Genomic DNA, 13,338 nt, shown 5'->3' on the forward strand with positions numbered 1-13,338 from the left:
CAGAAATTGACTTTTTTTTTGATTAGATGTGACTATTTTCTAATTTCTAACATATTTTTCAGCACCATTTCCACTGTTCGCCGTGTTACAAAGACTGTGGGTTAACAGTGAGATCTATATTTCAGATTAAAGTAGAAAACATGACAAAAGAATGACAACCAAAAGATTTCAAGGCAAACAAAACTGAAGTAATTAAGACAACAACAATTACGGACTGTTTAAAAAATAATAAGACAACAGACGGACTCAGGAACACAACTGAAACCAAGAGAGACTAATAAATGATAAAATTATGGAGGTAATTATAACACAACATCACAAGCACAAACATAGAAATACTGAAATGTGATAATAAAAATGAAAACACACTTTCAGGTTGAATAATGACAAATCAAAAGACACAACTCCACTCTGGCAAAGTACAATAATAGCCACATTTATTTGTAATTACAAGCAAGTTCCCTTTACACTATATTTTTCTCATTGTCATGTTTTATCCTTATTGTCATACATTTACATTTCCAGAGTGCATACACTTAAGTTGATGAGAAGAAGGAGGGAGGGAGGCTGTTAAATAAGACACAAAAGAAAAATTAAAAAGGTCTCTCTTTTCTTGCGAGACACATGTCAAATACTGCTCGTCACAAGCATTACTCAGTAGTGGTACTGTACTAAAAAAGTGCACACAGTCTATTCAATACCAGACAGCTTCGTTATAATATAATGGCAATTTAAACAATGATGCATTTCACACATTCAACATCAAACGAGGCAAACCCATTCAAAGGCACAGGACTCTCACATCTATATCTTTTTAAAGTGTAGTTTGTACTTACATGTCAGGTAATCCTTCACTTTCTGTCTTTTAAAAGGAAAATCAGCTGAAATGTGATTCGATATCAAGTGACACACCTGTGAGTTAAATGGCACCGGAAGTCAAAAATATCAAAATAAGGAAGTTTACACGTTCAAGAGGAAAATGTCCAGTTATAAATGAGTTCATGTGAACGCTGGTGGATATAAACTGAACATTTGTGGTGAGTTTGACCGAAGTATTTACCCACTTCAAAGTTCACGACTGTGGGCAAATGATAAGAATACACAACATGCAGTCAGTTCCATTTGTATTTGGACAGTTTTTGCCTCTTTATACCCTCCTGTTTTTTACAACTCCTTAATTGAATTTAATGAAGCTATCAATGTGTGATTGAAGTGCATATTTTTAGCTTCAATTCATTCCTCATATTGTTGAGGATTTACAATAATTTTTATATCCTTCCTCTATTTTCACAGCAGTTAAGAGCCCAGCGTAGCCTCTTTCTTTGTTATTTCATTACAAATTAAAGAAATTAAAGATCTAGACTGGATTCCAAGTGTTGAGTTTGCATTCGGTTTCTGTTCATGATCAACCCCACCTTCACAGATCTATGTTCTCATACAGCTAAACTACGTTCTCAGTTATGTTTTGAGGCAAGTTAGGAAAAATATCACGGTGTGGTTTACAATGTGACCCTTTCACTACATGTTGGAAGCTTCTCCTCCATTCCCTGGGTTACCAGAATCATCTACTACGGTATATGATTGGTTGGTTGAAAAGGAGAGACAGTGAAGCAATGAAACTAACAGGAAACATATGCTGATTTGAAAAGTATTTGCAGTATGTCACAAACAATGCAGCTCCCTTAAAATGTAACTGAGAACACAGTTTAGATGACTTAAAATTTTGTGGAGACTGGGTTGTCATGGAAATATGTGGTCCAAAGCGGTGTCAATGCAGGTGAAGGAAGCAATCATAAGGCTAAAAAAAATAATAATAATAATCAGAGAGTGGCCAAGTCAATAATTTGGTACATTCTTGATAGGAAGGAATATGTTGGTGACTGGTTTGGCAACACCAAAAGGCCAGGAAGACTATAGAAGACAACTAAAGTTGATGATTGCAGAATTACTTCCTTGGTGTAGAAGAACCTTTTCACAACACTCTCGAGGAGAAAGTCAAGAGCCACCTTCATGAATGTAAATACAGAGAGCTTATCTTAAGAAGAAACTATTAGTGACACTTAAGAACAGAAAAGTCAGATTAGAACTTGGTAGCAGAAATCTAAAAAGATTTTTTTGATTTGGACGGATGAAACCCCAGATGAGCAGAATGATGGCAAAAGAAGAAGACCATATCATCTGTCAAGCATGGTGGAGGCAGTATTATGGCATGGACATGGATGGCTGCAAATGGAATTGGACCACTGGTGTTTAATGACGATGTGACAGAAGTAGCAGGATGGATTCTGAGGTGTACTGATGGATAATCAGCCAAAAATACCGCAAAGGCTAAAAGCAAAGAAGTCAGTCTCCTGAGCTCAACCTAACTGAGCTGCTTTTCAGTTACTGAAGACAAAACTCAGAGAAGAAATGCCCAAAAAGAAGCAACAACTGCAGTAAAGGCCTAACTAGGGATGAAACTCAGCGTTTGGTGATGTCTAGACTTTAGGCAGCCGCATAAATAAAATACTCAAAAACCCATAAACCAATCTACATATAATAAATACTAACAATAAAAACCAGTGCTGGCTCATAGGGTATACAGGGAATCCTTAGATTTGTTAGGTTTTCGTGTTTCATGTCATTTTTGTATGATCACAACCTTAGTTTGGCTAATTTTCAAAAGTAATAATGCTGTAGGGTCTTAGCTTTCATGTTTAAATTTGTTAGATTAAGCTCCATAATTTATAATTCCAAAGGATCTCAGCCTTAATCTGTATTGTGGTCAGATAAAAGTAATATTTTATGTAAATTTTGGTGGGATTTGATTCCAAATATGTAAATTATTCAGGTGAAATCACATCTTCAAGGTCTTGAACCAATATTTCAACTGGTTAGGGTAATTTTACAATGGTATTCTCATATTATTTAAGTGCTTTGATGAAGCAGATGTGGTTTGAAGTAAAAAATACTGACTTGACCTTGTGGAAATGGAGGGACATTATAAAAAAGACTAATTTCTTAACGGTTAATGAAATATTTTTGTTAAACTGTTGGGATCAAAGCTGAAAGTTTGCAATTCAAACACATCCTGATTGCTTCATTTTGAATCCATTATTGTGGTGTGCAGAGGCAAATGACGGTCCAAATAGAGCTGACTGTAATTTCTGTGGTGTGTTTGCAGGGGAACAGTAGGAACACAATGAACCAGTTAGGAGGAAGGCCACTTCCATAAACTACAACAGGATCCTCTTCTGCTTCTGGTTTGACAGTTTTAGTTCAGCAGGGCAAAGAGTAAAGAAAACAAAGAGCAGCCTGTTAATGTGAGCCGCCTACTGTCGTACAAAAGAAAACTAAAAACAGAGTGTCGTGACTCTTTCAGTCCTGTTCAGCGTATTCCACAGTGATGTATCGAAGCCACACTGGGTCAACCATTTTGCAGGTTTAGTTGAAATGTTTCAGAGAAAATAGATTTACATTAATAAACATCTCTGCTACAGAGCTACTGTAACGTTTACAGTTGTTCAAACACATGCAGACACTGTACAACAAACCTTCCCTTCTCTTCCTCTCTGGACAGAAGTGCCCACAAACTACTGCTAAAAACTAGCCAAAACTAAGAAAGGATGACGTAATATCATGCCACATATCTCACGATACAAATAATGGTTAAAAAAAATGATGGGTTTTAAAACAAAATAGCAGCAACATATAGGCTTAGTTCTGTGAGAACAAAAATGGAGAACCAGCAAGCCACCAGTGCCTCTGGGTAAAAGTAAAAGAGTTACACAGTTAGTGAGCCTTCAGTGCAAATATGTAAAGGTGGGTTTAAATCTTATAAAGATGGAAGCTTCAAAGGCTGAATAAGCAGTGGTTTCTTTACAGTACGAGTTGACTCCACTTAAATGACAAAAATCCACCGTAAGTGAATTCAAAACTTGGCACCACGCAGCTCTGCGACCACCACTACAGTCATGATAATAAAAACTAATAAAAACAAACTACTCTCTCTGTGCAATAGTTCAAGTAAGTTAATTCCTGCAAATAGTTAGTGTTTTCGTAACACAACCTGTGGCCGTACCGAAAGAGACGACAACATACAGGGAACATACAAATACACAAAAAGTACTATTTACATGAAACGGTTGTCTGACAGGACTGCATTCTACGCAGAGAGGACCTCTACTCACCAGCTCAGGCTCAGATTTGATCTAATCCTCCCATTGGTTACATTTAGGACCAAAGTTGGGGCAGTCTCATCCTGTATCTGTGGCCACAACCACATCCACCAATCAGAGTCCCAGTGTGAAGCAAAGCACCGCCGTTTAAAGGGGCGTGTCGTAGACGCGCTCCGACGATCCCTCCTCCATGTCGTCCTCCGACTGCGACGCCTTGTGGTTCAGCTTCTCCGTCGTCGAGGAGGAAACCAGGTTCCCGCCGTGGACGCCGCCGTCGTCGCTAAGCTTGGCCTTGCTGCTGTCCTGAACAAACTCTTGGATCTCCACGGGGAGCCGGCGGAACTTGTCCTGGTACTCCTGGTCCAGATCGCTCTGTAGCTGCAGGAGAAGACAAAAAAACAGAAATATTACAACTAGAAGATTAGCTCTGGGATCCAAATTGCATCAATCAGCTGCCCTTACAAAGAAAACACTGTTGGATGTTAGATGCGTCACCGTGTGTTGGGTGAATTGAAATGTCATTTGTCTGTGTGCTCTTTGCAGCTCAAGCTGGTTAAGCCTTGATTATACTCCCTTACAGCTCTTGTTTTTCTATTACTTTCTACTCAGGCTGGACCTCCGTTTCATACATGTGCAGTAGATCAGCGTCGTCATATATCACGCTTGCCCTTGTAGTACAGTTGCTACATAAATTTTGATCTGCACACAGATGTTTGTAGAGGGGTTCATTCAGACTCTCACATACTTGGGTTAATTCTGAAACTGGTGTCACATGGACCCACATGGATAATACTGCCCTTATTCGTACAAGAGACCGTGGCGTATCCTCCACTCACAGAGGAATATTGGTTTAGAAAAGCAGAAAACTGCACAAATGCAACTTCATGTAGCAGGACATTCTGGTGTTTTTGGCAAACTGCATTTGACATACTGTGTACTGAGACATAATAAACCTATTTCTGGGAAACTACACAGTAAAAACAAACAAAAAAACATTAACATAGTAATTTCATGGCTGAATATAAGTGAAATCGCAAAATTTCCCTGTGAGAAAACATTTCTTAAATATAAGAAAATCAATCAAATGCAACATAAATGCATTTAAAGTACAAATTTGAATGTTTGTATCTTTACTTACTAACTTACTTACTAACTACATAATTATGTTATTTTACTGAATAATATTATCATCCTACAATATAGGCCTGTTGATGTACAGATTTCTTTCAGAAAAATATAGAAAACTGAATTTAAAGTACATTTTACTGTCTTTTAAAACTTCTATATGTGATATTTTTAGGTATGTATTTTTAAATGTGTAAGAGAAAAGAGCTCTAAGTGTTAAATAACAGCTATCTACTGTAATTGTGGCACATACAGTAACTGGAGTTTATAGTTTTGAATCTTCTACTGTATTTTGATGAGTGTTTTTTTCCCCTCAGATTCTTGCTGCCAGATTTGTATTTTTAAATTTTTTTTTTTTTTTAACAAATAGAAAGCAACTTTATTGGTCTGTGTTTTGTTTAACTAAATAAACACTCTAAACTGTTTAAAAATTGCATAACCTTGTTCTAAAATAACAGATTTTTGCAGTGTAAAGTTGCATACTTGGACTATGCCATGAAAGCAGATTTGTTATATAAACGTTTTCTCTGTATTTTACAATTATATTCTCCTAGAACATGAAAAAACACATAAAATCACATCACAAATGTCATCTATCAACATGGAAGGAAACTGTTGAAAAGTTTTCTTTTAATCAAACATCTAAATGAAGGCATTCCAACTAAGTTTTGTGTTGGAGTTTGAAATTTTGATTTGTTTTTTACTGCAAATGTTTATGAGTTTCAAACATCTGTGATATCCTTGATTATTGATAATCTGCCTGAAATAAATGCATCAGTTGAACCCTAACATAAAGTATGATGAGGTGCGACTTAATTTAATTCCTGTACAAGCAAAGCATTTGATAAAATAAACAGAGCATTGTACACGACATCTTTTGTTTGTGCTGTGAAGCCACTCAAACTGGCAGCTGTTACAGAACATGTCGGCGAATCATTTTGTGTTTACAATCAGTCACATAATAATTTCAGTGTGTTAAGGATCACATTTCAGTCCTTTAACAGTTGCCTGTTCAAGGGTTCTTGTTCTATATTGGAGCATTTCCAAAGATTTGTTCCTATTGATAATTCAGAACCAAAAAGATGGAAAACAGAGTCCACGTTTCATAATTCTTGAATTTTGTTTTAACCCTCCTGTTGTCCTCATTTACCAGCACCAAAAAATATTGTTTCCTTGTCCAAAAATTCAGCAAAAAAATTCCTCAGATTTCTGAAACTTTGCAAAACCTTCAGGAAGAAAATTCCAGTAATTCCCTAAAAGTTTCCCTTAAAAGTTTTATTTTAAAACAATTCCAAAAATTTGGCAAGGAAATTCTTGTAAATATTTTCAAAAAATGAGTAAAAATCTTCCCAAAAAAATCCTAAAAATATCTAAAGTGATTCCATGTATATCAGTAAAACTTCTAATATTTTCTTTAAGAACGTTCAGAAAAAAAAAATCAACCAAAAAAAATCAACCAGCGAAATTCGCTGGATTTTGGTAGATTTTTTTGTGAATGTTCTGAAGAAACATTTTTAACGTTTCCTTTTTTCCACTAAAAAATGTTCAAAGAAATCCCAAAAATGTTGAAAATGTGGACATCAGAAGTTTCACTGTGAAAATATTTTTTCCCCCCACATTTTCAAACTTTAAAACGGGTCAATTTTGACCCGCAGGACGACACAAGAGCTAACTGTACATATTTGCTGTTCGGTGCAGGCCGAGCGGTGCACAGTGGGGGTTTTGATTTGGAAACAGCAGCCTGCTTGTCTGGAGAAGACGCTGATGACGGCGTTGAGGCTGAACTGACTCACAACCAAAACAATGAGCTGAAAGAGGCGAGGGGAGCTGCAGAGTTGTATAATAATTCTCTGTGGGTTTGTAAGTATGAGCGACCCCATTGAAGATTTCAACCTTCACAGCAACATTATCAAACACTGCTGCAGAGACTTTATCACATCTGAAGATCATATTGCTAAGAATCCTACGTGTTTCCATGACACATGTTGGCCTGAAGAGAAAGACTGCAAACAGACCTTCTGATAGGAAACGGCCTTCAACCATGCCTTACTTTGCTAAGAAGCTACTTTGGTCCACTGAGGCCGACCAGGATTCTCTGTGTTTCCACGTACTACACTCCCTCCCCTCACGAGAAACAGAAAGGAGAAGCTGTTTTCTCCGAGGCATAGACGCCCCCAATGATTACAGATGACAAGATTGTATTCATTTCATTGCGAGCCAATAATTGCTGTAATGCTGATTTCTGTTTAACTACCCGACTGGCTCCCATGGGAAAACAGTAATTAAAAGAAAAGCTGCTAAGACGAATGGTGTCAGAGTCGTGTGGCTCGATAACAGTCACGTCAGCAATATGAGGGATCGAAAATACCTGAGGATTTCTAAAGGATCCATATCTTGTCTGAGAGGCCTCCGTTAATCAAATGAGAGCCCACTCAAGACTAAAACACAAAACAATCTCAGCTGCGATGTGGACACACTCGCCATAAATCTGCACAAACTTAGAGACTCATATACACCTCCAGAAGCTTCACACACAAAATTTCACCTCGCCTACTGGCAATATGGTGTCCACAAACTTCACAGCTGGCAAAGAGGAGCTCTGAATATTCACTGGAAAGTTCAAGAACAGAGAAGAGGTGAGAGAATGAATGACTTTTCTGTCCTCTCCACTTCAGGTAATGAGACAGTACATCCACTTTATTTGAGAGTAGTGCCATAGCAATTTAAGGCATCACATGTAAATGGGACTGGAATTAATTTGTTTAGATTAAGACTATGTCCAAGTATCAAATCTACACACGAGTAGGAACTGTTTCTGACTCAAGAGGGTGCTGAAAAATGCTTAATATTTTAAAATGCCGGTGACAAGCTTAGAGTTTTATGTCAATGCTCTGTGCCAAAAACTGCAGTTCCTCTAATGACCACTTGAGGCTGCCTCCAAAAGCGAGTCTATCCCCATAGACCTCCATGTTAAATTGTCCAACTTTACAGTAGAAATAAACATGTTTATAACCTGGTACAAACAATGGTTTTGGTCTCTTTAGCTTATTTTCACATTTGAGGCAACTGTATGGGGGCTATATTTCTATATAACTCACTCATTTAATTTGTGCTCACATTTAAAGTTATGTGTGCCTGCTCTGAGTGGCAGGTGGGGGGCATCACTGGTGAATATAACCCCAAACATCTGAAAAAAAATGATGTTTTTAGTGGATTTAAATATAGTAAAACAGTGATTTTGGAGTTACACATGGTAAAAGACTGCTTGTAAAAACACAGAATTTTGATGTGGACATTATATACACTTATAGCTGTTCATTTAACAGTCAACATGTAAAATAATGGATTTTTTTCTGTGATTTTACAAGATATTGTGTGTAATTTAACAAAACTGGGAAAATCTGTAAAATATAAAAATGACAATTTTTCAGTCCTAATAGACAGCAGTTTTTTCTAATAACAGCAAATCCATGTTTAAATTTATTCTAAAGATATATAAATATACATATTTTTATGTTTATTTATTTTTTTCTCATTACAATTCAGTTAAATTATGTAGTTTTACAGTCACACATTGAAAAAGAATGACACTATTTGTAGAAAGTTTTTAGAAAAAATTTCTTAATTACCATGTAAATTCTGACTTTTCTGTAATTTTACGATTTTTTTAATTTTGTAAATAAATAAAACTGAAAATATATAACTGCTGAAAAACTATGTAAAGTCTCAATCCTCAATGCACAACATTTTTCTTTAAAATAAAGTAATAATTCGCTAGCTCTTTCTTTTCAGCTAACTAGTAAATTCAAACACATTTTGATGTGGTTTTACTAGATATTATCTGTAATTAAACGAAATTGGGAAAATCTGTAAAAAACATTTTGATGTGAATATTATTGACAGCTTTGCATTTTTCCCTGCAGTTAACTTGTAAATTAAAACACATTTTCCTGAGTTTAGAATTTATTATCTGTTAAAATTACAGAAAAAAATTTTTTGTTAATGTTATAAATTTAACAAACATTGATTTATTTTTTCCAGAGCACTGTTACTAACTCGGCACATCATAGTACCTCTGAGTGTCTGTTGATTAAAATGAAGCGCAGACTGCATCAGCTACTGAAGCTGTTTGTAAAATGAAGGAGCTCTTGACTTGTGTCTTTCTGATGTTTTTGAGTGGAGCAGCAGCTGATGAAACCCCCACCGAGCTCAGTGTTTCAAGGTCACCTTCTCTGAAACATGCCCTCCTCCTCCCTCCATCTTTCTTTCTTTCTTTGTGTCATTTTTTCGTTCTTTCTCTCCTTCTTTCTCACTCTCTCAGTGGGTCTCACCGAGCGGACATCCAGCACATCAAAACCAGATGGCTAAAGATGCACCGCGGCTCGCCTCTCCCTGATCTGCACTGCGCATGACCTACTTAGGGGTGGGACAGTCTGCGTGGCCTGTATGTGTGCAGGCTGCCTTCCTCCGCCTGCTGAGGCCCTCTGATTAAAGCTGTCATCTTACTCCCATCAGATGACACCCTGCCTCACCAGAAGGAGGTGGGAGCAGAGGGCAGAAGTCTGAGGGGCGACAGGCGCTTCTCCCAAACACGTGGAATCAGCAGCTCAGAAGCTAACAGCCGTGTGCTAGGATCGAGGTGCTGATGAAGACGCCACTTTGCATTCAGCTCGAGCTACAAACGTTCTGAATGAACGAAAAAGAGACACACGGATGGGAGAACAAACTGCCGGAGCTGCGGTATTTGGACAGTTTCCCCGATCTGTGGCTCCCATCTGACGTCTTATCAGGGCAGCAGTGAGGAAATCACAGGACTGAAGGAAATAGAGGGAAGGAAGTCGTGTTTCTATATCAGTATGAAGTGAATTTTAATATAAATGTTGCAAAAAAAAGTGTTTCCATTAACTGCTTTGGAGCAAAAAAACTAGGCTGTGTAGTTCTGCAAGAAGGTGGTGAACAGGCTACACTGATATAAAACAGCATAAAAGATGGAAACAACACCAGAGCAGTGTTCCTAATCACACACTTAATATGTACTGCAGCAGCCCTTACAAAGCAGGTACTGTTTCATGCAGCATGCATACAACTGGGGAATACTACTTTGCCATAGTAATGTGCCTTTAACTATGACCATCGCAGGCTGTAGTGTGAAATGAGCTACAATATAAAGCTTGTTTATATGCATGATGGCTTCCAAATTGCAAAATCTGACCAGCTGTAGTGCGACATCTGGATATATTTCACCTGCTACATTTCACATACTACATATTCTGATATACTGAATCTCTTCCTTGCATAATATATATTGCTGTAGTATAGATTATGGAATGCAGCCCAGCTGCTTGTCTTCTGCTAAAAATACCCAAAAGAAGAAGAAACAAGCAAAATGCTGTCCATCTATGAGAGACAAATAGAGAAAGGTCTTCAGTAACTTTTCATTTGGGCAAGTTTTAATGATTCTTTCATGTCAGATGGCATCAGACATGGTATCTGGAGGAGAAGACAATGAAAGAAGTGAATTAAATGTTCGGTAAAGGACGTCTAGTCATCGGAGAACTAAAACGAGGACAGATTCAGCTACTGCACAGCTTATTTCTCTCCTCAAATGCTTTCAGAAATACTATTTGCTGAACTGTTTTCGTACTAAAAGAGAAAGTTTGTGACTGAGCCGCCATGTTGGTCCGGCTTGAAATCCAGGAGTAGGCAGGAGTTGATCACCGGCTATTGGCCTCAAGTACACGCCCACCAAGCACATGCGTCACGCTTACATGCGGGAAAAATGCATCTAGCGGACATGTAGCATTACTCTTTACTTCAGTTCATTTTCTGTTAATCTTTCTAGATTTTGTAGTGTACAGTCACTTACACACTGAAGACACTCTATCCATTTAAGACACTTGACACACTGTGACGCTTCACACAAACACTTTTAGAAATTTACATTTTGTATTTTGTACTTTATATTATTTGTTATTTCTATTTTACTACTAACCTCTGTGTAATTGTGTATATTCCACAAACCTTTGTTTATTTTTTGCTGTACTCCGGGATGAATAAAATAGATCGTATCTTATCTAGATCTTAGCTTATCTCTTTTAGCAGGTGTAAAAACTTTTTTCACAAAATTGCGAAATCTTTGGGATTTATGGCAGTATCATGGCACTGGTCATGGCTGTGTTGTTTCCATAGAAGTGGAGGACTGTATTTTGCAATGAAAAATGAGCCCACAGTACGTGGAAATGTGACAGGAACAAAAAATGCTTGCGGTTCAGAGGGCTAAAAGCATCCAAATTGTTAACTGACTAACTGTGAAAAGAAAAGACTAAGTTCAGGTAAGGTTGAAGATACAGTGCTGAAGGAAATCCTTGATAAATCCAGTGCTGGTTAAGTGTAGACTTACTTGTTAATTCTATGTACTTTTGCTGTCGTATGTGTGCTGTGTACAAATATATGTGTGTGTGTGTGTGTGTGGTCCAGTTTCTGTGAGGCCACAAACCAGTGGCAGCAGTAGCTTTTTCAATCTGTATCTCATCTCTGAAGACCCGTCATCTGTCAACAAACCACATGCACACATTTCTGCCTTTCTTAAAATACGGCACTCAGTGACCTTCTTCACCAGCTGTCCTCGTTTTGAGGAGCTATCGAGGGAAGCAGAGAGAGGCCTCCGAAGAGCCAAATTAATTCTTTGCTTTGAGCCGTGACATAACGCCTGCTGCAGCGTCGCAAAAAAAGCCTTCAGCTGGCAACGCAAGGAGCTACACATTCAGCATGCAGCTACAGTAGCTCCACTTACAGTCACAGTCAGGAGTTCTGGGGGAAATATGTGCTTTTTCACTTTGGTCTCGGAACGCTGGTTTTGTTGAGAGTATTCTGTGACAAAGCCGTGACTGTGCGATGTGTTATAGGTGTGTGTGTGTGTGTGTGTGTGTGTGTGTGTGTGTGTGTGTGTGTGTGTCCTGACCTTGAGATATACCTTCATACCCAAACACAGCCCAATTAGGCTAAATCCAACACCCCATGTCTGAGATGAGACACGGTCACAACCCTGTCAGCTTTACCGGCTGTTTGAAGGAAAAAAGGCCGTTCAACACAAGTGAGCCATGAGTGTGTGCATGTGTGTGTGTGCGTGCATGTGAGTGTGCGAGACGAGGACACCGAACACCATTCCTTCATTTACATTCTTTCCACTGTATTGGTCGTAAGTATGAAAATGAACTGCGGCAGTCCAGTGCACGAACAACACGAGTAATGAAAGAGCCAGAAGTGGCGACTACTCAGAATAGACTGACTGCTTTTACAACTGTGTGTGTTTCAGTGCCCGTTTCAGACTCCTTTCAGATAATTTATCTGCTGCTCTGCAGGAGTTTTTCTTACATTCCTCTCCTCAGGTCCAAGAATTTAAAAAATCACTCCTGCATATCTCTACCATGTATGTACAGTAATGAGTGTTTCCCCTAAAAGGTTCGGTTCAAAAGGGAACGTTAGCTGTGAAGAATGTGCCAGATGGGAATGTTTTTACCTCAGATATGGATGCTAACGAGATGACATAAAATGTAGATTTTTTACAACATTTATATATAATGGTGAAATTAATTCTGTTTTCAGTGAAGCAACAAGCTATAAACAAAACACTGACATACACCAATCAGCCACAACATTAAAACCACTAAAAGGTGAAGTGAGCAACACTGATCATGTCGTTGCCATGCACAGTATTTGGTATTCATGTGGATGTTGTGTGAACACATACCACCCACTTACATATCTTTCCAGGCCAAACACACCTTCGCATGACAACAGCCTCTTTCATGAGGACAATGCAGCTCAACACACGGCTCAGAAACAACTCCAGGAACACAACCAACACTCCAAGGTGAAGACTAGCCCTCCAAACTCCTCAGATCAAAATCCAATCAAGCAACTATGGGAAGTGTTGGTTAAAAAATTCAAGTGTGATCTCTTGACTTTCCTTGTGTAAATAAAAGTTAGACATCTTAGTAACTGCTAATGTTGTTTGCTCTAATTCCTAACATTTCAGAGATATTTTGGCTGCAGA

At 38.1% G+C, this 13,338-nt stretch overlaps 1 protein-coding gene across 2 annotated transcripts in view; it reads right to left on the reverse strand.

Annotated features, from left to right (window-relative positions):
- Nucleotides 1-420: 420 nt before the first annotated feature.
- The window catches only part of LOC111569671 (1-phosphatidylinositol 4,5-bisphosphate phosphodiesterase beta-1), a 177,750-nt gene continuing 164,832 nt past the window's right edge, over nt 421-13,338 (reverse strand). For both annotated transcript variants that reach the window (XM_055015912.1, XM_055015911.1), the window contains one exon: nt 421-4,535. In XM_055015912.1, coding sequence (XP_054871887.1) covers nt 4,438-4,535 — 98 coding nt within the window. In that variant the 3' untranslated portion in view covers nt 421-4,437. The remainder of the gene's footprint in view (nt 4,536-13,338) is intronic.

Source organism: Amphiprion ocellaris, chromosome 12 (genome assembly GCF_022539595.1).
Source record: "Amphiprion ocellaris isolate individual 3 ecotype Okinawa chromosome 12, ASM2253959v1, whole genome shotgun sequence".
NCBI classification, from domain to species: domain Eukaryota; kingdom Metazoa; phylum Chordata; class Actinopteri; family Pomacentridae; genus Amphiprion; species Amphiprion ocellaris.